The following is a 24,303-nucleotide window of genomic DNA, read 5'->3' on the forward strand; positions in this document are numbered from 1 at the left end:
TATACCCTGGCTGCATTTAGAGTAGTGGGAGGAGTTTTACTTGCACCGGAATAGGGCCTGTCTCCCTTGCACAATGGGGTTGGTCATACTGCACCAGTGAGGACAGAACTGGTTTGGAGTGGGCTCAGAGACCCTTGCACAAAACAAAGACAAAATGGGGTATAAGTAGTGGACCTTAAACACCAGAACTTTAGATCACTTCTGAACTCAAGAGGAACCTATGACACGGAGAAGAGCTGGAGAGCTGTGTGGAGGAGTACTGCCCCATTGCTGTGTGCTGTGTGGAGTTGACCTGCAGTTGCTGCTTCTGCCAAGGAAAAGACAAAGACTTGAACTTTGCTGTGAACCTGCTTGAAGAAGAATCTCCAGGTGCCTTTGTGTGCTGACCTCCTGTTCCGAAGTCTCAGGGACACAAAGACTTCAACCCCAGCTCTCCTGAACTCTATTACTGGGAGTTCTGACCTGCTAGGAGGTGCCTATGACAGTTTGGGCCTCTAATGGTTGTTCCTGCGGTTGAAAGCTGAAAGCAACTTGAAAGAAGTAAGAAAACCTGTCTCTTGACGCAGTCTGTGATGCCGCGACCTGCACAGAGGCCAGGGGCAGCACCCGTGAAGTGCACAATGCACCTCCTGGCCTGCACTGCAGCTCCGACGCCTGCCGATGCCTGCAGTTATTGGCATTCCACGACGCCAGCGCTCGCACCGGCTCTGGCATCGCCAGCGTCTGCATCCTGTTATCGCGGTGCCGATAACTGCAGAGGGTGACATCACGAACTCGCCGACTTCCCCTGTCCTGGATTTGACACATTGCCTCCTCGCAGACATGATGCCTCACCTCTCCCTTGGCAGCCAGGGAGCCGGCCTCGACCGCCTCACCTCCACGCCGCTGTGCATTGTCATAGACTTCGTTATCCAAAGATAACTATTTATTTGGATGTCCAGCACAGAGGGTGACCCTGGAGGAGGCAGGAACCAACCGAATGTAAACAAATGGTTCTGAAGTGCTATTAAACCATTTGTTTTTGCGTTATTTATTCAAAAGTGTTACAGGCTGAAATCTTGCTGGCTTAACTTCAGCAACAAGACTGGCCCCAACAAGATTGAAAGCGGCCTCCTCCCTTTCAGCCCTCCAGGTACACGAGGTAGTGGAAGTCTGGCTCTGTTGCTGTCCCATATGATAAACCCATATGTTGGGTACCATTTGTATTGGAAGAAGTGTAAGAAAACTTGTGTTCCGACAAAACAGAACTACTGATCTTCGGAAACAAGACCTCCCAATGGGACACCACCTGGTGGCCGACAGACTCAAGACCAACACCCACCAACCACACCAGAAGTCTAGGTATCATCCTACATGGCAAGGTCAACATGCCAAGTCAATCGGTCAACATGTCAAGATCTTTAAATGGTTGCCACACCAGAAGAACCGTCATGCAAGCACTCTTCAGAAGCAGACTCAAGTATGGCAACACACTCCAGGCAGCTCCTACTCCGACTTCCGACCATGCAGAATGCCACAGTAAGACTCGTACTCAATCTTCCTCGCCGCACCTACATCTCACTCCACCACAGACAACTCCACTGGCTCCCCATTCACAAACACAGCCAATTCAAACTCCTCACGCACACGTATAAAACTTTGCATAACAGCTGCATACAATTTCACTAGCCCAACAGACACCTACTTTCAGCCTCAAGCTCACTCGCAGCGTTTCCAAAAACAGAGACAGGTGTTCGCTTGTTCACATACATCATACCCGAAGCATGGAACGACCTACCACAACACATCGAAGCCTCCTGCTCGCTTCTTGGTTTCGTAAGAGGTTGAAAACCTGGGTCTTTGAATAACTGTGTGGACCCCATGCCTACACACCTGCTTATGCACTTAGATACCCTTATGGGTGATTACTGAGCTATACAAATCATCATAACATTGTGCACAACTTTATCCTCTCCCTACAGATTCTGTTGCTTTTTCTCACATTAATTTGAGGAATATTTACCCAAACTTTGATGTTTGCAGGACATTCTGGGTATGAAAAATTGAAGCACCCACACAAGCAATACTACCGTGGGATTTTCCAACATCCAGTAGGGATGGTAGGTTTCCCTGGGAGCTAGTGAACCCCTGGATCAAATATTGCAACCATCTACAATAGCAAAAACAACACTTTAAAACCTAGTTTTCTCCCTGGATATGGTTGCTTTTTTAGGCCTTTCCTATTCCATGCGATAGTCTCAGCCTCACGAGTTCTTTTTTTTAATTGGAGAATGATGGGTATGTGGATTGTAGGACAGCTGCTCTCTTCAAATTCCAGAGTTTCCCCTCACATATGTATGAAGATATTTGGAATTGTTTCCCAAGTTCACTTTTGTGAATTTATGTCAATTATGAAAAGCTACATATAAAAATCGTACTGACAATTTCTCTTTTTAGGTTTCGTTACAGTTGGCTAAAGATGCCTGTTACAATGCCTCTTGCCGGCAATAGGTGAAAAAGAAGTGCAGACAAAGAGTGGGCGTTTGGTCAAATCTATTCTGCTATTGCCTTTCTTATGGTTTTTAACGTTGGCCATTGCTTGGATGGGCTGTCTGTCAAGGCCATTTCAATTTGAGGATGCTCAGCTGATCCCTTTATTAAACTGCAGATTCATCATCACACGTTGGTACAAACTGAGGCCGAAGATCTAACTGAACATGCTTTTCAATTACAATGCAATGATTTGTAAGAAGGAAGTCTAGAAAACTTTTTTTTTTTTAAGTAGTTAATTCAGGCAAAATGTGTAAACTACATAAGTTATCTTACCTAATCTATCTTACCTACTTCGAACCCTACCTATAGTATCTATCTTCAGTATTTATCTGCCAAACGTAACCTAACCTTGACTAACCAGCCATAACTACCTACGCTCTTTATCTGCCTGCCGTAACTGTAGTTAGCATACCTAACCTATAATACATACAAAACATATTACCACAGCTATTTACCAGCCGTACCTACCTACATAACTTACCAGACCTACCATAACTAGCCTACCTACCCACCATACCTGCCATACTTAACTTACTTTACCTGCCATAACTAACATACCTTCAGTACCAGACATATCTAATCTACCACCCATACATAACTTACCATACCAACCTACCAAACGGAACCATTTATACCTACCCTACTACCATAAATACCTACCTACCACACATACCATACTTAATATCCTTCAGGTAACCTATCATACCCAACCTACATACCATACCTAATCTAACATACTTGGCAAATCTAAGGTAACTAGCATGCATATCTATTTACCGTGCCTACCATAACTAGCCTACCTACCCACCATACCTGCCATACTTAACTTACTTTACCTGCCATAACTAACATACCTTCAGTACCAGACATATCTAATCTACCACCCATACATAACTTACCATACCAACCTACCAAACGGAACCATTTATACCTACCCTACTACCATAAATACCTACCTACCACACATACCATACTTAATATCCTTCAGGTAACCTATCATACCCAACCTACATACCATACCTAATCTAACATACTTGGCAAATCTAAGGTAACTAGCATGCATATCTATTTACCGTGCCTACCAACCATGTTGATCACACCTACCATACTTAACCTACTATATCTAGTACACCGAACCTACCATACCTTCCGCACCTAGTTCATCACAATTAATCTACTTCCCATACCTAAACTAACATACCTCCTCTACTTTCCAAACCTATATATCATACTTAATTGCAATACTGTAGTGAAGGCATCGATTTAGATGCATACATTGTTATGTTAGCATAAGCGCGTTGGATGTTAGAAAAGCCATCTTGTCACTTTTGCTGCTTTTGCACACGACACTGCAGAGACATGTTATTATTTGAAAACTGCTTGCTTGCCTTTTCTTCACATGAGAACTGTCTGTTGTTCACATCCCTAGACGTGCACTGCGACCTTGGTCTGAAAATTGTGTGCAAAACACTCTGAATCGCCAGACAATGTATGTTTTTGAGTTTAGGTTGATCGGCCCACTCTCTAGTCATAATACGCACACAGCTGCAAATACCTGAATGTCGAGAGCCTTTAATATTACTGTTTCCATGCGTTAGAAACACATTCTGGAGAAGAACATTTCCAGGCGCAGAGCAAAGCTGATCCTGTGATGTCATTTACCTAAGATGATCTTTACAGTATGGGGTTCCCCATTCATGCCTAGAGACCTTCTATTAGTATAATAATACTAGCCTACTAGCGAAGGCAAGGTGGCTGTATTCCACTGTCATTTGTAATATGATTTCTCCCTTCATTTTCTATGGTATTGTAACAATGCTGATGGTTTTAATTATAATCATTTGTCTGCTTTTGTTAGCCAAAGTACTGCATCTTAGGACACGTAGTTTATAAAATAAACCTTTTAAACTTTACCGTGTCTCTGATTAATCTTGTTGTGGACCGATATGAGAATAATAACAAACAGGTATTTCTGATTCCCACCATTCCTGAGAGTACTCTAAGTCGCTTGTTCTGGGTTGTCTATACATTGGGACCTCCGAGAGAATACGGATAACGAATGGGACACTGATGCTGGTCGGATAGGGGTTCTGGGTTCTGAGGTGAGTTTTTGGTACACCACAATTCACTGAGGTCCTGGTTTCCTGCGCATAGTTCTGTGCATGATCAGAATCCCTGCAACATGGTGCACCTAACGTTTGGTGCATTGATTTGAAACGCCTTAGTAGTGCTTATATTAGTCCACAACACCCTCACTCTTGTTTCCGGATAGCGGGAGTGACGGTTTTGACCTACCTGTTAGTACGATAGGTTCCCTCAAGCTTGTTAATTAAAAAGGTTTTTTATTTCTGAACCCTTGCGTTACTGTAAAATCCATTGTTGTTGTTCTCTGTGTCCTTATGGCGGTCGATATTGCAGCGCATAGCCGTACGCCTCTGCGGCGTCATTTGACGCAGTATGGGGTGCCGGACGATGGGATGGCCGTTATTTTTGTGGTGAGTGCCGATGCGTCTTACCCCTATGAGTTGTTTTACTCTTGGGTGACACTGCCGGCAGTGAATGCAGATGATAATATGTTTCACTCCTATACTCACACACGGGTCCCAGCGATATACGCCGTATAGGACGCAGGAGATTCCTCTTTCAGCCTGGCAGCATCACATTTGGTTTAATGGCTCCCTTCCCCATGCGGTTACACCGGCTAGAATGGGCCCTTTGTCAATTCCAGGGGCCTACGATGTCTACCACCCCATACCTACCACAGCTGCCATACATGCATACCAGATCTGTAATACATTACGTATCATAACTTACCTACCATCCCCCAACATACTGTGTCAGCCTAGCATATCAGACTTGCCTTCCACACGTAACTTACCCTAAACCTCTCTCCACCTCTCCAGTGCATATATCTTACACCTTCCTGGAGGTGGTAATTCAAATAAATACAGGACAAGTTATGCTTATAGTAACAGCCCATGATATTCGGTGGCCTGCATTGAGAACGTGTTCATTGCAGTATTTGAAGGACATGAAAATGTGAATATAATTTCTTCTTTAAATAGAGAAATCTGTAGGCTTTGACAGTGCTCTTTTGCCATTTGCATTCAGTGTTAAGCTTTCATTACTTCATTACTAGTTTCTGTGTGAAAACTGTGACAACGAATTCAGAATGTTATCTACTTTTCTGAAAGATAGAGTTTTGGGTTTACCTGTGGGTTTTTTCACCTCTTTCGCCCACAAATTGTAAGTGGGTAAAAATAGCAAAACTAGGAAATACTGACTATCATTTACAAAAGTGCAAAGAAGTGTTGATTTTTTTTATTTTTTAACTGTTTCCAACTGCTGGGGAAAGGGCAACCTTGGCACAATAGTTTGTTGATGTCACGTTTTTGAAGAAAAACTCACATGCTTTCTTGCCATAGCCTAGCTATGTTCTCTGGCCCTTGAAGCATAAATAAGTAACCCTTGGTTCCTTCGCAATCCCCAGCATATGTGGACAAAATCTGGCCTGTACATATTTGTTGGAAAATGTTATGAAGGATGCCACCTCAAATGGCAAGTAAGTACTTAGCATGGAGAAGAAAGTTCCTAGCACTAAAAGGCTTAAAACATCAAAATAGAATTTAACTAAAGCATTGCTTTAACATATATTTTGTTGCTTTATTTATAGAAAATCAGTGGGCCATACTACTCAATAATGAAAACAAGATACATAGATTAGTTCCAGGAAAAAAACACGATCAGCTGTGTTTCAGATTTTTTGTTCAGTGAGTGAATACATTAATCTCATTTATATTTGTCATGTTTAAAATTTAGGGCGCATTGGATCTCAGATAGTGGTTCCCCACCGCTGTGACCAGTATGATCTCATGTATCTCCGCCCTATGGGTGACCTTGGCCAAATCATCTTTCTGGTAAGGGTTTATTCTTTTAAGTGAACCTGTGACTTTACTCAGCATATAAATGCTCTACACTTTGTGTTTTTTAGTGGGATGAGGAAGTATTAAGTGCTACGCAATGTTAACCACTGTTAACCACTGTTACTTTGTAATTTGTCAAAACATTTCAATTTATGTTAACAGTGGAAATATTTAGTTTACCTTGATCTAGAAAAAGACAGTGTTTTTCCTACAGGATTGCAGAAGAGGTCTTTCTAGAGAATGTTTGTTTTTTTGATTGTGGGATGCACCTTTTCTTTCCTTCAGGAGGCATACCTTTCAACATTTTATGTTTCATGTGTTGAATATGACTGTACAGCTTTACAATGCCGGTAATTTGCTTACCTCATTGAGTCATCAGGCTTCAAACCATGGTGATGTCACAGATGACATGCGCAGCTCTGAATCCATTCACTGTTTTACTTTCCTGTATTCCAGCCTGTTGGACAGATATTATTCAAAATAGCACCTTTGGTTTTGTTCCTCGCTTTGTCACAGATTTCTGCATAAAAGCTTGTTTTTTATTTTTAAAATTCTTTTAGCCTGTTTATTTTATTCATTGTCACATTTTATAAACCATGCTTTAATCTAGAATGGCTCTACAATGCAGAAATAACTAAGCACCATTAATGGGGAGTCTGATTTAATTTTCGGGACGCAATCACCTGCACATTGTTTCCATTTTAAATGCTTTCGTAATGTGCCCCTTCCACCGCAACCAGAAACGAAACTTTTGGCCTGGTTATAGAAAGATAAGCCCTTCAAGGGAATTCTAAATTCCTTCGCAAAAGAGCACACAGCTTAGCCAGTAAACGTTTTGACTTTCCACTCATGACTGTCCACTGGTTGTTAGGAACATCTAGCTCATTTGATGAATCAGAACTGCCGCTGTATCATCTTTGAACTCACATAAGGAACCAGGGAGTTCTGTGAGCACTCTGTAAGCCATTCTGCCTGATATATTGATAATAGCGTAGTTCTATTTCAGGGTGTCAGGTTTATTAGTTTATTCTTGGGCTCAGTTCTGGATGCATGTTATGACTTCACTTATTCGCTGGGAGTCTCTGCATGCATGCATGCTGTATTGAGGTATGGACTTGAAGCTCTGCCCACTTTTCGCCCGTATTTTTCATTGGCTTGAGTCATTGTTCTTTAGAAACTGTGGCTTTTCATTGGTCAATAGGCTTACTAGCCCCTCCTTAGTACCACCTTGTCTCATTTTGTAACCTCCCATGTTGAAGCCCCCTGTTACATGTGGTGTAACTTGGTAGGCTTTAATTACAGCCTCCGAGCACATTGCTTAAATGGTTTTCACCTGCCTGCTGTTTCAGGCAGGACAGGCTGTCCCCCTTCACTTTTTTTTTTTTCATAGCACGGCATGCAACGCTCATTAGTTTATTTGCGGCGCCTAATGTAGCCACATGTTTTTTATTTTTTACTGTTTATTAACTTTATAACTGCCCATACCGTACTTTCGCTTCAATGGCGGCCGCGCCCCTGTGCTTATACGTGCCTCATCTAAGGAAAGGGGCGTAGCCGCCATTAAAGGGAAACCGTGGCATGGGGCGCTTTTCCCAAAAAAATGAATTTGTTTGTCAAGTTGACAAACGAATGCTTTTTTGTAAAAGCGCCTTATACCGCTCTTTCACTTTGACGACCACGCCCCTTTCTTCAGACGCAGCTCACCTAAGGATAGGGGTGCGGCCGTCATTAAAGTGAAAGCGCTGCATGGGCGCTTTTGCAAACAAGCATTTGCAATACAATAGGTCTCGCATTTGCAAGAGTTTCGTAAATGCGAGACCTATTGCATTGCAAATGCTTGTTTGACTGATGTTGGTGGGCAAGACAAACCTACCTGTGAGTCCCTAATATATGGTTGGGCATGTAGGTTTAGAGACCCGAATGGACTTGATGCATTTAAGTGTGCACTGCTGTGGTGGGTGTCTGGTGCCGTTTTAAAGTCTGGACTGCATTAAAGGCTGGTTTTAAAATAAACCTTTGACCAAATTCAGCTTTGGAATTAAAAGTACTTCCAAAATCCAAAGCTACCTTATTGCATGTAAGTCACACATAAGGTGTGCCCTAGATGTCCCAAGGGTATGGTGCTTTGTTATAAAAGCAGGGACACTATAAAAGATATTTTATATGCCCTGGTAGGGAAAAACAGCCCAAATCGTTTTTTCCTATGGTAGTGCTGCTAGCCCCATAGACTAACATGGGAAGGATTTATTAAACTTAATAAAGTCTATCTTTGCTCTGGAGCCAGCTGGCAATATCATTCAATGTATCAAAATAATGGTTACAATAAATCCAACAACTTGCCAAGGTCAGATTTATTATGACTATAACAGGAATGTAGTTTTAGAACTATCTTCAGGTTACCTAAAGCAGCCCTGCAGCAGCCTCTTCTGTTTGGTGAGCCTTTGACAGCCTAAGCCAAGCTGCTCCACGAGTAGGTGTGAAGGCACCTGGGGCTGAAATAATACAGCTATTTGGTGGGAGGACATTTGCTTCCTGGAGAAACTAGGGAGAGGAAGGGCAGTTAGGAGATAAGCTGGACTTCAAAGGCAGGAGAACAGTTGTGACAGGACCGAGGCCAGCTCCCACTTCCTTGGTTCCCAGCCAGGTGGGAGCCCCCCCAATTAAATTTTGAGGGGGGCTAGAAGGGGAGTGTAGTGAGTTGTTATCCACACTTCTAGGTTTGGTTACACCGACGCATATCAAAGAGTGATTTTCTTAATTTTTGAAGAACAGTGCATTCTGGGTCACAAATATGCCACACTTCACAGGAAGTAGTCATAGTAGATGGAGGTAACTTTACTCCCTATTGGTTGGGGTGTCCCTCCCTCTTGCCAGCCCAGATTGGATGATAAATAGGGGAGTGCAACAGGAGGACCTCAGAACACTGCCTGGAACAAAAGGACAGCCCTGCTAGACTTGCACTCAGGACAGCACCTGCTGCACTCTCAAGGCTCCACAAATAAAGGACTGTGCCTGATTAAAAAAAAAATGAGTGGACTCCCTGATCAGCAACAGGTACAACAGACCTGGAAGACATCACCTGCAAGCCCAAAGAAAGGATCACCTAAGCTGCAGTTGCATCTGGTTTTATCCTTCAGTGTGCATTTGCATTGTGGGAGATCGAGTCCTAGCCTTAAAGAGAAAATCCAGAGTCTCTGAATCCTTGGCTGGTGCTGCTGGATACTTCTCCCCCCCAAATGAACCAACAAGGAACAATATCTAAAAGTTTGGAAACTTTCTACAAAGTTTTGGTGAAAAGCTCCAGAAGGAGATCGGCTCAAAGTCGAGAGTCAAGCCGCAATTGTTGACTCATAAATCGTCCTGACCGCGCTTGTATGTCCTACTGAAAGCTCCGGAGCTCCTCACTGTTGAGGACAAAAAGTTCCCAGAAACTCACAGGCATTGCACTGCAGCAGACAACCGTCGTCGACTGGAACTTCAGATCTGAGAAGCCAGAGGACCCGTTGAAAAGAGAAAAAGGTCCAAGAAAGAGACTAAGCTCGAGGTAAACTTCTGACTGGGACCTATGCTCCATTGCGGTCAGCCTAAGACTTTGATTTTGTACCAGTCCAGCACGACCAGGTAGCCGCGAGTGGAGCTGAAAGCTTTTTGGTGCTAGAATGCACAATTTTTGATTTAATCCTTAAAAATTCGTATCTCCAGTTCCCTACATTGGATTTTTGTCGTTTTGGTGGCATTTTATAGCTTAACTCTCTTTTTTTTTCAAAACATGAAAATTAGCAATTACATGAGCAAGTAGCCCACCATCTATGATACAGATAGGAATATACTTAACAGTCCCCAAAATACCCCTTGGTGCTGGTGTATATGATTAATAGTGCGGTCTCAAAGATTCAAGTGGTCAGTTCAATCAGAACTCCCTTGTGTGAGATGAAGGAGAGCCTGAGTTAATCGGAGAATGTGGAGATATCTGGGGCAAGGGAGTTCACAAGATTCTGAAGATAATAAGGCTATAAAGGGATGCCATACCTCAGGATATGAGGGCCCCTGAGCAGAGAGAGGGTCAGTCGCCATACCAATTTCTGTCCTCTGCTAGATATCAGAGGGAAAGCGAGTGCTCTGGGCAACCCTTAAATGACATAAGCTGGAAGGGGGGGGCGGGGGGGGGGGGGGGTTACGGTGGGTGTCAATATCATCTAGCAATTGTGTCCAATAAGATGTGAGCTTTGGACAATTCCATAGTAAATGTAATTGGGTACCAGGAGAACCACAGTTGCGCTAGTATTCAGGTTTGTGAGCAGGGTTGCCAGTGTGTCACCGGATGGGTGTAAGATACCAATATGTGGCTATCTTTGTAAATTTCATGTCTGCATACCTAAATGGGATTAGTGTGGAGTGGGCTACAGATTCACCACACCCAACCACCCACAAACCAATGGCCTGATGGAGAGATTCAACCACACATTGAAAGGCATGATTGGTGGGCTCCCTGAAAAACTCAGAAGGAGATGGGATGCCCTACTTCAGTGCCTGCTTTTTGCCTACAGGGAAGAGCCACAGAAGGGAGTGAGGGTTTCACCCTTTGAACTTTTGTTTAGGCGCCCTTTTATAGGTCTGGTAAGCGAAGGTTGGGAAACGCCTCTCAAAGAGCCAAAACAAGACATCGTGGACTATGTGCTTGGCCTTTGCTCCACGATGGCTGAGTACATGGAGAAAACAAGCCCAAACCTTTAGGCCAGCTAAGAACTGAAAAGCAGTGGTATGACCAGAAGGCTGTTCTGGTAGAATTGAAACCAGGGCAGAAGGTATGGATGTTGGAGCATGTGGTCCCTAGGGCCCTCCGAGGCAAGTGGAGTGGACAGTACCCTGTCCATGAAAGAAAAGGGGAGGTCACCTATCTGGTGGACCTTGGCAGTTCCAAGCATCCCAAAAGGGTAATACATGTCAACCCCCTGAAGCCCTACTATGACAGAGCTGACATGACCATGCTCATGGTCACAGATGAGGGACAGAAAAATGAGTGAATCTCTCTCTGATCTCTCCAGCAATCCCCAAGACAGGTCTGTTAATGGAGTGATCTATTCAGACACCCTCAATGACCAACAGCAGGCTGAATGCAGGCTAGACCTAAGTCAGTATGCTGAGCTCTTCTCTATGACGCCTGGTCAGACTGGCTGGTGTACCCATGAAGTTGACAATGGTGACAGCCAACCTGTCAAAAACAAACTTTACAGGCAGCCTGATGATGTCAGAAAGAACATCCAAGCTGAAGTCAGAGATGCTGGAATTGTGTGTCATTGAACGATCAGAGAGCCCCTCAGTTGTCTTAGTCCCCAAACCTCACTCCAAGGGTGAAAATGAAGTAAATCGGTTTTGTGTGGACTATAGGGGCCTCAATGTTCACACAATTCCTAGGGCAGATGAACTAATTGACAGGTAAGGGGCAGCCAAATATCTTAGTACCTTTGATTTCACATCTGGGTACTGGCAGATAAGTCTGACCCCTGGAGCAAAAGAAAAATCGGCATTCTTCACTCCAAATGGGCACTTCCAGTAAACTGTGATGCCCTTTGGGTTAAAGAATTCCCCTGCCACTTTCCAACAGTTGGTAAACAAAATCCTTGCTGGTCTGGAATCCGTTTGTGCAGCTTATCTTGATGATATTGGTGTCTACCGCTCCACCTAGCAGGATCACTTGATCCACCTTGGCAAGGTCCTGGAGGCTCTGAGAAGTGCAAGCCTCACTATCAAGGACAAGAAAAGGCATGCCAGATAGGGCTGGGAAAGGTTGTGTACTTGGGTCACCTGGTAGGTGAAGGCCAAATTCAGCCACTCCAACCCAAGATCCAGACAATTCTGGACTTGGTAGCTCCAACAACCCAGACCCAGGTCTGGGCAGTCCTTGGCTTGACTAGGTACTATAGGAGGTTTGTGAAGGACTGTGTTCATAGTAACTCCCCTCACAGAACGTACCTCCAAAAGGATGCCCAAGAAAGTAAACTGGACAGTAGGCTGTCAAAACGCTTTTGACACTTTGAAGGATGCAATGTGCTCTGCCCCAGGCTTGAAAGCTTCAGACTATACCAAGCAGTTCATTGTGCAGACAGATGCCTCTGCGCATGGGATAGGTGCAGTCCTATCCCAAACAAATGATGAAGGACATGACCAACCTGTTGCTTTTATAAGCGTTGGTGTGCCATAGAGACGAAAGTTTCTAAGTGTCAATTTTTGAAAGTGAAAAGTATTTTTAATTATAAACTTACTTACCTTATTACCAGACCTGGGTCTTAAAATGAAATACAAACAAAGTATAATTTTATAAAATTGGTCTGGATCTCCTACTCGAGTCGTGTTTCTTTTATTGATCATGGGTGTGCAATAATGTCTTACACTCCTCTATGTTAGGCCTAAGACTGCTCACCCACACTACTACTAATAGAGCACTTTTGGTTTTGCATTGAGCCCTGTACACTCTAGGGAACCCCTGGACGTTGTGCACAGTATTACCATCTAGTGATAATATCATATACACAGTCAGTTTCCTACAGCCATTTTTCAAAAGAGGTAAGGAAGCACTGCTTTAGGGCGAACTGAGGGGTGCCTCAGTTAGTGTCTTATTTGAGGATTGTGTAGTTGCTCCATTGTAGGTAGTTTGTAATCAGAGCAGAGGCGTTCAAAGGGTAGGGGGCTTTCTCCATCAAATAACCACCACACTGGGCTACCCGGTCCCAAACATCTAAAGAAGTTTTGGTGATGGAAGAGAGGTAGAGGCTCTTGGGGTGCGCATATCTATGGAGGAAGGGAAACTTCCAGAAATGCTGTCCTGCCACCTCTCTATCCATAAAGAGCCAATGTTTTTCAGAGTCCTCACGGGACATTTCCAGTAGAAACCTGAGCTGGGCCGCCTAATAATAGCGTGAAAGGTTCGGGATGCCTAGGCCACCTTCATACGGAGGTCTGTAGCTTAGCTTCCTCCATATGAGGGGGCAACCGTCGGCCTGCACATAGTGATTTAGCTCTTGCTGTAGGGCCCGGATTGTCCCCGGGAGAGGCTCCACAGGCAGCACCTGGAAAAGGAACAGGATCTTGGGTTTGATCGACATCTTCAGGGCGGCCACGCAACCGAGCCAGGTAGGGCGATGGGGCCTCCATCTATTTGAATCCGATTTCATCTTTTGGGTCAAAATCTTATAGTTGAGGGAAGCATTTTTCTGGGCAGTAATGCTCAGTTGTATCCTGTAACGCCCTGAACGTCTCAGGATCGTTTAACAGACACGACAATGAGGACGCAACCACTTGTGAAGGGTTAGTTCTTTTAATGAAGGCAAATAAAATACAAAGAACAAACAAAAGTTATAGTCACTGGAATCCTCCAGGCTAAGTACGTTACCAGCCCACAGCACGGATGGTCCTAACCGTCCTCTGCATATACGCCGATCCCGGCGTATGCCAACAGAGGGCAGAAATGAAATGGCCGACAATGCCAATCGGTAGGCTGTGAGGGGCACGAAAAGTGTTGGGGAGAATCGAGGAGTCAGGGAAACACCCAGCCGGGGTCTCTACCTGAAGGGAGCAGCCGCTCAACCTCTTCCTCAGACTGCACCGGGACGCGGAGTCACCTCCTGGTGATGCGTCACCGATACCCCAATCACAAGCAAGAAGACTGAACCGAGAGCAGCCGCTCGATCGATCCTGTGGACTTCCGAGTCTGTAACGCGGCAAACACCTCCTGGTGTGCGTTACAGCTGGCAGTCCCTGTGTCTCTGGTCGGGCTGGGAGTTACGACTCCAACCAGCAAAAGCGCCACTGCGCTTGGACTCAGCCGAGCCAAAAAGCGAAGCTCAATGGTTGACCGGTAGAGCTTCCGGGTCCTTCACAGGTGACGATGGGGCAAGACACGGCCCAGGGAGTAACGACTCGACCTACCTCCGTTCTTGCCTTACTGGAGCACCACTCCGGAACACTGCTCTTCACGAAGCAGGTACGTCGGTGTAAACACAATATCCGACAGCCTTGTACCTCCCGGTTCCTCCCTTTATAGGGCGTGTTTTCCTTGAGTTATGTAACAGCTCTCCTGTTTACATAAGGGCGTGTTTCCCTTGAGTTATGTAACAGCTCTCCTGTTTACATAAGGGCGTGTTTCCCTTGAGTTATGTAACAGCTCTCCTGTTTACATAAGGGCGTGTTTCCCTTGTATGACAGGAATTCTTGACATATCCCTAGGTAAGGAATAGAAGTGTTCACCCATTGTATTGGGCAGCTATGTATAAGGGTCTCCTATTTGTCTGGCGTAAGAGATAGATTAAGGGGTTGAAATTTATGTACATTCAGTCGAAAGCCTACAACTTGACCAAAAGCCTCCATTTCGTTGAGGAAGGCTGGGAGCAAGGTGGGTGGATTTTCCAGTGCTACCAATACATCGTCAGCGTATAAACTAATGGTGTGTTTTTCTCCACCAATTGGATCCCCTTAATAGTAGGATTATCATGGGTGACAACAGGCAGATGGTGCAGATGAGTATCCGTTCACCCTAACCGTTGCAACTGGATGGCCTTAGTAACTGAGGACCCAGGAACAGAATCGTTCACCAAGTCCAAAGTGCTTAAGAGTAGCAATCAAATATGGCCAGTGGGCCCGATTGAATGCCTTTTCAGCATCTACTGCCAAAAGCATTCGATCCGGACTCAAGCGTTGGGGCTTTATCAATGCAGTGCATGATACGCTTTGTGTTGTCACTGCAGTGTTGATGGAGCATGAAGCCTTCCTGGCCGGGAGCAAAGAGGCCTGGTAGTAAGAGGACCAGGTGTGCTGCTGAAATGCCAGTGAAGAGTTTAAGATCAACATTCAGAAGGGATATCGGACGATATGACGCGCAGTAGCGCTAATCCTTGCCGGGTTTTGGAATAACGACTATAGAAGCCGGTAGTTTAGAAGGCGGGATCGAGCTGGGATCGTCAATTGCATTGAACAATCTAGTGTGAAGAGGAGCTAGGGTCGTGCAAAAAATCGTATTGGAAATCTCCGGGAAACTATCCAGTCCCAGCGATTTAAGGAGCTTCTGTCTGGCTATAACGGAAATAATCTCTGCTACTTGAATCTGGTAGTCCAAAATGATCGTCTGTTCTGGTGTTACTTTTGGGGTACGGGTATCCGTTCCATCTGCAGACAAATTCTGCTCCGCTTATAGCTCTTTATGAAACTAGTGAAAAGTAGCCGCCTTATGGGGATCGTCCGTATATTCCAGGCCATTAGAATCAGACCCCACCTGGACTCCCGCTGCCTGGTGTTGAACCCTTAATCTGTTAGCCAGCAGGTGACTGCATTTATCTCCGCCAACATAGTACATATGGCGAATTCAGAGTGTCGCATATTCTTCTCTGTCCAAGTCAATACATGCCAGCTGACTAAAGGCCTCTTCGAGTAGCTGCCAGACCTGAGAGGCCCCTGAGCGCTTGTAGATGCGCTCAGATTCCTGCACCTGACTGGATAAGTTCTCCCTCTTATCCTTGCAGAGCTTATTGTTCTCTGCAGAGATCGCAATCAGCTCACCTCTGATTATGGCTTTTAATGTTTCCCATAGCGTAAAGATAGAAACCTCTGCTGTATCAATTGTCCCTTAGTGCCTTGGTAATTTCCTTAACCTCTGGGCTTTGTAACAGGGTTTCTCTCAACCGCCATGTTAGGGGGGGTCTGCAACAGGGGGAAGGCTAGTGTGAGCGGTACCGCAGCATGATTAGATAAAGAGTGAGGTTTTATCTTGGAAGCTGAGACCATAGAACTGAGACCAGATGACCCTAAAAAATAATCCAACTGGGCATATGTTTTATGTGCATGGGAGTAAAGCATATAGTCTCATGTTTCTGGGTGTAGGGCCCACCAAATGTATGATAAGCCTATGTCCCTCAACCAGAGTGCTCCCTCCTGAGAGATGGCTCCTACCTGACTATAGTGTTGGGCTGAACTGTGAAGGTCATTGTTAAAGACCAAATTTAAGTGTCCCCCCCACCCCCGCCCCCCAAATTGGTCCTGAATGTTTATCGCCTCAGTCACTGTGCGACAGATGAAGAGTTCCTGTCCCTCGTTAGGGGTATAAATAGTCTCCCATCTAAAAGTATGATTGCCCAGAGTTCACCACATGAATTCCATCAAACAACTGACTGATAGGGCATGTGCGGTACGCACACGTTATCCATCAGTTGTTTAATGGAATTCACGTGGTGATATTTTGTTGGAGTTTAATGAAAGAATCAATTGCTCATTAATGAAGGTTTTATGGTTTCTGACAGTACTGATTTGCTTTTTCAATATCACAGTACCCCTGAAGATGGGCTAAACACTCGTAATGCAGTGGGTTTACAGCATCACGTTAATGTACGAATTGTGAATTTCGACATGCTGTAGAGAAACTCCTGCTTGAGGGGCACTTTATATGCAATTGATTATCGGAATCATGACTTTTGGACATAAATATTGAAGAAGAAAGAAAATAAACAAATGATTAAAATGGATGAAGTGTCAATTCAGTGGTTCATGTGTGCACCTTGATTGATGATGGTTGTCGCTTTCTGGGTCTGGTGCCAGTGTATGCACCAGCTTTTAATTGATATCCATGAAGCCACCGTGCATTGAGACATCCGATGTAAAGATTTAGTAGGAGGGGTCTTTAGATGATACTAGACTTTCTGAATGCCTAAGATTGCTAAGGAATTTTCTCTCTACAGCTGACAAGAGTGGGAGTGGATGTCCTGCATGTGAGAGTTAAAGGCAAACTGTGATAACTGCGGTGCCTAATTGGTTTTATTCCTTGTATGATAATTAGAGACCTCCTGATGTACGAGATAAGTTTAGCTTCATTTTGAGGCTGAGTTTCCTCCCGGCCGAAGTGAGAGCTTTAATAAAGCCATCAGTTTTTTAAGACAATTCTTGACAATAGGGATTGGTAATAAGTCCAGTAGTTAATTGTAAAGTGTTGCTAAACCCATCTTTACCCAACCGTAGAGAGACAGTGCAGCCTAGAGCTCTTAGAGAAATTGTTAGTCTTGACTATCAGAACTTTCAGATGAGATGATGCCTTTTTAAATAAACCTAAATTCAAAAAGACGCACATGTATTTAAGCCTGCCTGTCAATCCCTTGAAGATATATCCTTCTTCAGCTGCCCTTACAGTAGTGCTGGAAAGGGGCATAAACGTATTCTTCTCTGTTTGATCGTATATCCTGAAAAAACAAGAAATCCACTATTAAGCACATCATTTGGAGTATAGATGAACTGGGTTCAGTCGGAGGAAGTAGGATATCATCAGCATAAAGCATTATCTTGTAGTCATGTGCAGGTATCACCACACCTTTAATTAGATGTGGTTGGCATATAGCTGCAGAAAGAGGGTAAATTGTCAAGGTAACCCTTTCTAGGGCCTTTGCAAATAGCATAAGTTTCATAAAGTAATCCCAATATAAGAATCCATCTGTAAATGAGTATTTTGATTAGCCCGCATGGGCTTTCCACCTTGTATCAGTGATGTTGCAGTCCTGATTAAAGCAGGGACTTAATGTTTTTTATGAGTCTGAGTGAGAAACATAACTACCCCTTTGTGGCTGTGATTTGATATCGTACACAAATTGTGCCTCTCCAAATAACTGGACTTAGGTTGGAAGAAAATGGCCCAGGTGACTGTCATTCCTCTGACTCTTTCACACAAAAATAGAAGTGCTCAGCATCTGACATTGACATTTATTTCTCAATTACTTGCAGGTTGTTGCTCAGCACCTGGAAAATAGATATAAATGCTGCAAAATTTGCAGACGCGTCTCCGTGAAACATCTACCTAATTGTCTTTCCAATGCTGTTAATGACATACTTAGCCATATGTTGTGATTATGCAGGTATGTTTGTTCAGGGGGAAAGGACATGCTTCACAGAAGAGCTGTCACATTTTCTCCTCAAGACTGGCTTTAGAATTATACTTCAGATTATATATATTTTTTAATTATCTCTGTGATAACAGGAATGGAATCCCAAAGATCGTGATAGCACTCGACGAGCCCTGGAGAACTCAAACGTTGTCATCAATCTTGTAGGAAGAGAATGGGAAACAAGGTGAGTTGTTGATTCTGGTTTTAGAACACTTTAATTTATGAAAGCAACCAATATCATGTTTAAAATTAAGACCTGTATTTCCCTCACTGCCTCACAGCATATAGCAAATTGTAGGGTTGGCTACTTCTACGAAATCCATCACAATCGATGTTGACTCTTGTTCCACATAGCTAATCAAAGAGGCTATGACTTCTCTTGCACCAGAGATCTTCTAAGGCCTAGACACTTGGCAAAAGTTATATACCCCACCAAAACGATTTAAGACCTGGGCAAAGTGAGCAATTGCCCAGGATCCCCACCTTACAAGCTGTACTCTGGAAAACTGATAGGAAGAATGAGAAATCTTGTGCATACTTCACAGAAACGTAGTGTTCATGTTTCCTTTGCCCAACCTTAATCTTTGTCTTATGTTTTCATACTTAACGCCATCTTATCTGCCTTACCTCTTTCTCTTTGCCTCCCTCTTTCTATCACAGTGAATCTGTGTATCAATTTTCCCTTTTTCTAGTTCACCTTCTCTACCTCAACTTTGTCAACCTTACCTCTTTCAATACATCTTTCTCTATCTCATCCCCCTCCTCTCTCACAATCTCACATCTTTCTCTACCAACCCCGTGCCTACCTCTACATCTGTAATTCTTTGCGACTTATCCATTTGAACTCACTCCCTATATCACACCTTTCCTTTCACCTCACAGATGTTTTTTTTATACCTCCTCAGTCAATCTTGTCTCTTTACCTCACTATCTCTCTCTCTAGCCCACCTTCAAGGCTGCTCTATACCTCACCACTCTCTCTTTCACCTCTTTGTACCTCACTACTCTCTCTACCCCAGCTCTCTCTCACTACCTAACCTCTCAGTTTACACCGTTGTTGTTTCTCTACCTCACTGATCCACCTTCCTTCTCTTTTTACCTCTGATCCCTCTTCCCCACATTTCTCACTACCTTACTCCTTTCTCACTATCTCTTTCTCCATTTCCACCTTTTTTCCTCTAGCAATCATTAACTCCTATCTCGGTTGCATCTCTGGCTGCCTGTTTTTCTCTTTTTCAACTTGCCTTCACTAATTCATTACTCTCTCTGCTTCACTATTTTGTTCATATTTTTACTTCACTTCTCTGTCTATATCTCACAAGCCTATTCATGGTTTCTTTCTCTTGAACTGTGTAATAACCTAATCTCTTTCTCTGCTTCATTTCTGTTTTTCTACTTCACATTTTTTCTTTCTACAGCACAGCTTTTTCTGTATTTCTCTGTAGCTCATTAGTTTACCTTACCTAGTTTCCTGTGACTCTTTTCAGCTTACTCCTCTATCTGCCCCACAGTTCCATGTACCTTGCAGCACAGTATACTGCCATCAATAGCTCATCCCTTTAACGGTCTACCTCTCTCTGCTTCTCTAGAATTCAACTCCTTCTACCGTACCTTCTTCCTGCATTCTCATTTGGTAAACCCACCATTCTCTTTCTTTCTACATTTCCTTCTATAGCTATATCTACCATTCCTATCTCCTGTTAAAACGTTACCCGTCTCTCTGCCTTCCTCTGCTGTTGTCTTCCTGTTTCCCCCTCTTTGCATCTTTCTTTCTAGCTATGCCAAATTTCCCTGTCCTTCTCTCAGCCATCTCTCTCGCTCATATCTGTCTCTGTTTTGTGTGTGCTTTACTTCTCTTTCAATACCATCTCCGCATAACGTACTGAACAGAGGCAGTATCGCTAAATATTTCAAATGAGCCTCTTTGTTTGGCTGGTTGTGCAGGGCAGCTTCTGTGTTGGACACCCTTGACAGTATAATGGTGGGTTATGTGTGCAGTGCAGGACTGAATAAGCTCTGAGCTGTGAGATCATGACCCAACACAGCTTCCATGAACCTCCAGTTAACCCATGTTTTTTCCTGGGATTCCTTATTTTGCAGTATGCTAACAATGTGCACCCTTGCACGTTGGATTGAAACACAATAACACATAGCCTTGTTGGCTGGTTAACCAACATTCAAAAGTGGATCCCCTTAAACTAGCTAGCGTGAGCAACTCAATACCTAATCCATGCTGTTCTGTGCAGAAGCTATTATGACTAGTATTAAAACACCAAAAATAAATACCCAGGCAAATTATCTAGGGATAATTTTAGATTCCAAAACACGACTCATATACCATAATAGATATTTATTACACTCATTCTTGCTTACCTGATTTTGGACTGTTTAGTTTGCTGAAAAAACAGAAATATAGACTTGGTTTAGGTTTTGTTGGTTTTAATTTGCACTATATTAATGTGGTTTAATATGTATTGTGATCTATGTAAACACCAGATGTTATTTTCAAATGCCTTGAAAATGCAATCCTGTAAAGCAATGTTAGACTTTTTAAATATCAATCAAAGTAATAATATATATGTTTTATCATTGTGTTAGCGAAATACATGCGGGTTGGAATACACACTCCTCTCAGTAAACTTCACTTGCTAGGAAAGCTATAGCCATGCCATTTGTGATTCCCCAGATACAAGCAAACTCATTGTTGTGGTAGTGGCATCAGTCACTGTCCCTCATCTGTTGAACAGATTTCAAGTACTTATCTGTCCCCTTGAAATCCTTTATCATCCTTCACATGAGCAGTTTGTCACACAAGTGTCAAGAACAGCACATGAGACTCCATGGGAGGCTACATCATTTAGCTTTCATGGCATATAGATGCACCTCAACAAACTGGCTCAATCAACCATTGGGTTGACCATTGTAGCCATCACGTTTGTGGTTGCGAAAATATTACTGTTTACATTCGTGCCCTTTAATCCTATGATGCATTGTTTTATTACTGCTTACTACTGTAACAATAGAAACAAAATAAATAGAATGTAACCTGTTGTCCTTCTATTAAAGGAACTTCCGCTTTGAGGACGTGCATGTGAATATTCCCAAAGACATCGCCAAGTTAGCCAGGGAAGCCGGTATTGAGAAGTTCATCCACATGTCTCACCTGAACGCAGACATGAAGAGTCCATCCAAGTACTTGAGAGCAAAAGTAAGATGGTGTCTGTAATTCATCTTTTTTAAGAATAGAGTATCTGAAACGTTGTGACCCAAGGATAGTTTTAAAATGCATGCACAATTTCTAGATGACATCTAAAAGTGAAACAATAAATCTGAGTGTTTAATAGTGTGAAATACTTATTGATTCTAAGCTTTTGAGATATCAGAATGGTATATATTGAACAGCCCATAAAAATGGAACTTGAGATGCTGTGCTAAAAACGGGGACCTCAAGAGTTAACAAAAGGGGTTAGTTTGAAAAGGAGCTTTGTTAAACATAAAATATGAGGGGTTTGTGTGCAGGTTCACCAGAAGATCATTACAAAACTTAGTACCTTCCAAGGAAAGATTAAAGTAGTAGTCTTAAGTCATGGAGTAGTTATTTAAATAGCTATATGCAAACTAGAGCCTTGTGTGGTACCATATGCTATAGACCAAACATTAATCTGTCACAGTCTGCATCCTCTTGTGCAACTGTTTAAACCATGATCTTGAGGAGATTCACCTTCAGCGTTATGGGAGTGTGATTCTGAATGATCTTAATTCATCCTTTTTGAAAGACCCTTTCTTCATTTCTGCAGAAATGTAAAGCCCATGTAAGCTTAATGCAATAAAACCAATATTATTTCAAAGAGATCTGTTAACATATTGGACTCCCTTACTTGTCTCAGCTCATTGACATGCCAACCTTGAGCTGTGAAGCTTTGTGGATATATGTTGAGAGGCACTCTAAAGCGGTTTTGGGTATCATATCTGTCCCAAGAGTCCAGGGCACTGGCCTTTACCTGCCACCTAACATAACATGATGGGTGCAATCAAACTAAATTGAAATACCATGAAGAGAGCATTTTAGAGCAGCACTGCTTCTATGTGGTAACTTCATGGCGATTAACTTGAATAGACAAATGTAGACAATCCCAAGCACCATTTCTCAGCAATGATGGTACTTTTAATGTGGCTAATTAATAGTATTACATTTCATTCTATCTAGACTAAATAGATTTTTGATATTTTCAGCTTTACTTACAATACACCCCTTAAACTTTTCTTGACACAGCCATTGTGCTACCCTGTTTTAGAGGTGCACCATCAACTTCAGAGAATGCAAGAGTTGTTGCGCTATCCTGCCTACATGTGCAGTGCTTTCCTTTGATGAAGATTCACTTAGCACCTATGCTTGTTGATGATACCAAGCAGAATCATGTCTCCCTAGATTGGTTCTTCTGACTGCTTTTGCTGTGAGATGTTAACTCGGGTGATTTTCTTTTGCGTGAAAGTATCTCTATCAAACACGTGTGTTGGAGTCTAGTTATCCAGTATTAGGGTATCTTTCATAGATTCACATGCCTGAATCATTCCCCGTCGTTGGGATGGGAGTCCCCGGTAAATAACAAAGTAATGTCTTAGTAGACATATAGAGTAATAGGCCCCAAAAGGCCTTATCTTAGTAACATATCCACGTCCTTTTGTAAAAAAGGACCACAATTTGGCAAGTAGCCAATCAGCTAGCACCACCCTCTAGAACCTTCCTGGAAGGAGCTGTTGTCCCTCAGATTTTCGTAAGCACAGTGCTAAGTAGTTGTATCACTGAGAGATCCAAGAGAGCCCCTCCAGGGGAGGTGGGTGGGTTGCATGTGAATCTATGAAAGATACCAATACTGGATAACCACAGTTACAGGTAAGTAACGCGTTCCTTATCCAGTATGAGGGCTCATTTCTTCTGGATTTCCAGTGTTTCTTGCTTCAAGTTTGCATTTTCTGTTAGGATTACTTGGCTTCGTCATGGCTGATACCCCGAAGAAGGGCCTGTTCCGGTCCTGTGCTTCCTGTGGGAAAAAGAGGCTTCACGTGGACGACCAACATAAGGACTGTCTTTACTGTCTTTATCCTAGCCACACTTCGAAGGATTGCAAGGTATGCCGTACCTTTTCCTCTAACGCCCTTAAAGACTGCGAAGGGCGCCTTTTAATTTGGCTGCAAAGACTTAAGGACAAGGATACTGTTGTGTCCTCTGAGGAAAGTGAGGGTTCTTCCATCTCCTCTCACTCCTCACAAAAGAGACCAAGGGTGGCATCTCCGGGCCCTTTGTCGCAGCCATCTCAAAAGAAGACTCGCAAAAAGTCGTCAGAGGGCCTTGCCAAGCCTCTGCCAGGGACTGCTTCTCCTCAGGATGTTCCACATGCCTTTAAGAAGCCTGTTTCCACCCCGTCGACGACGACGACGACCTCGTCGACGGTGGCCTCATCGACAAGGAGATCTCCATCGACGGCAGTCCAGGTTACCTCGTCGACGGCGACAATATCTACTTCTGTTTCATCCCAGTCCTTGACTACATCGACTACGACCACTCCATCGTCAACGGCTGGTAAATCTATCTCGTCGACGCTAAAAATTAAAAAAATTAAAAAGTCATTGTTGTCAGCTAAGCTGCCGTCGACGCTGCGATCGCCGACGACAGCATCGTCGACGACACCATCGATGAAAGCTCCCTCGTCGACGTCCATATCATATCATCGTTGACGAAGACATCGTCGACGAAGCGATTATCATCATCGTCGACGACGACACCGTCGACGATGACCTCGTCGACGACGCCTCAAATGTCAATAATGCCTATCAACACTACACCGTCTACGACCCTACCGTCGACGGATATGGACTCTGATGTACAAAGTACTTATGTGCACTTCAAGATCACCAAACGTGCAGTGGAACCGGCC

The 24,303-nt window shown here is 43.6% G+C and overlaps 1 protein-coding gene across 1 annotated transcript in view; it reads left to right on the top strand.

The window, feature by feature from the left end:
* Positions 1–24,303, top strand: part of NDUFA9 (NADH:ubiquinone oxidoreductase subunit A9) — a 205,827-nt gene that overhangs the window by 49,556 nt on the left and 131,968 nt on the right. Inside the window, exons 3-5 of the mRNA XM_085652600.1 lie at positions 6,352–6,449; positions 18,460–18,551; positions 21,434–21,575. Coding sequence (XP_085508726.1) covers positions 6,352–6,449; positions 18,460–18,551; positions 21,434–21,575 — 332 coding nt within the window. The remainder of the gene's footprint in view (positions 1–6,351; positions 6,450–18,459; positions 18,552–21,433; positions 21,576–24,303) is intronic.

The sequence above is a fragment of the Triturus cristatus genome, chromosome 4_1, assembly GCF_964204655.1.
Source record: "Triturus cristatus chromosome 4_1, aTriCri1.1, whole genome shotgun sequence".
Classification (NCBI taxonomy): Eukaryota; Metazoa; Chordata; class Amphibia; order Caudata; family Salamandridae; genus Triturus; species Triturus cristatus.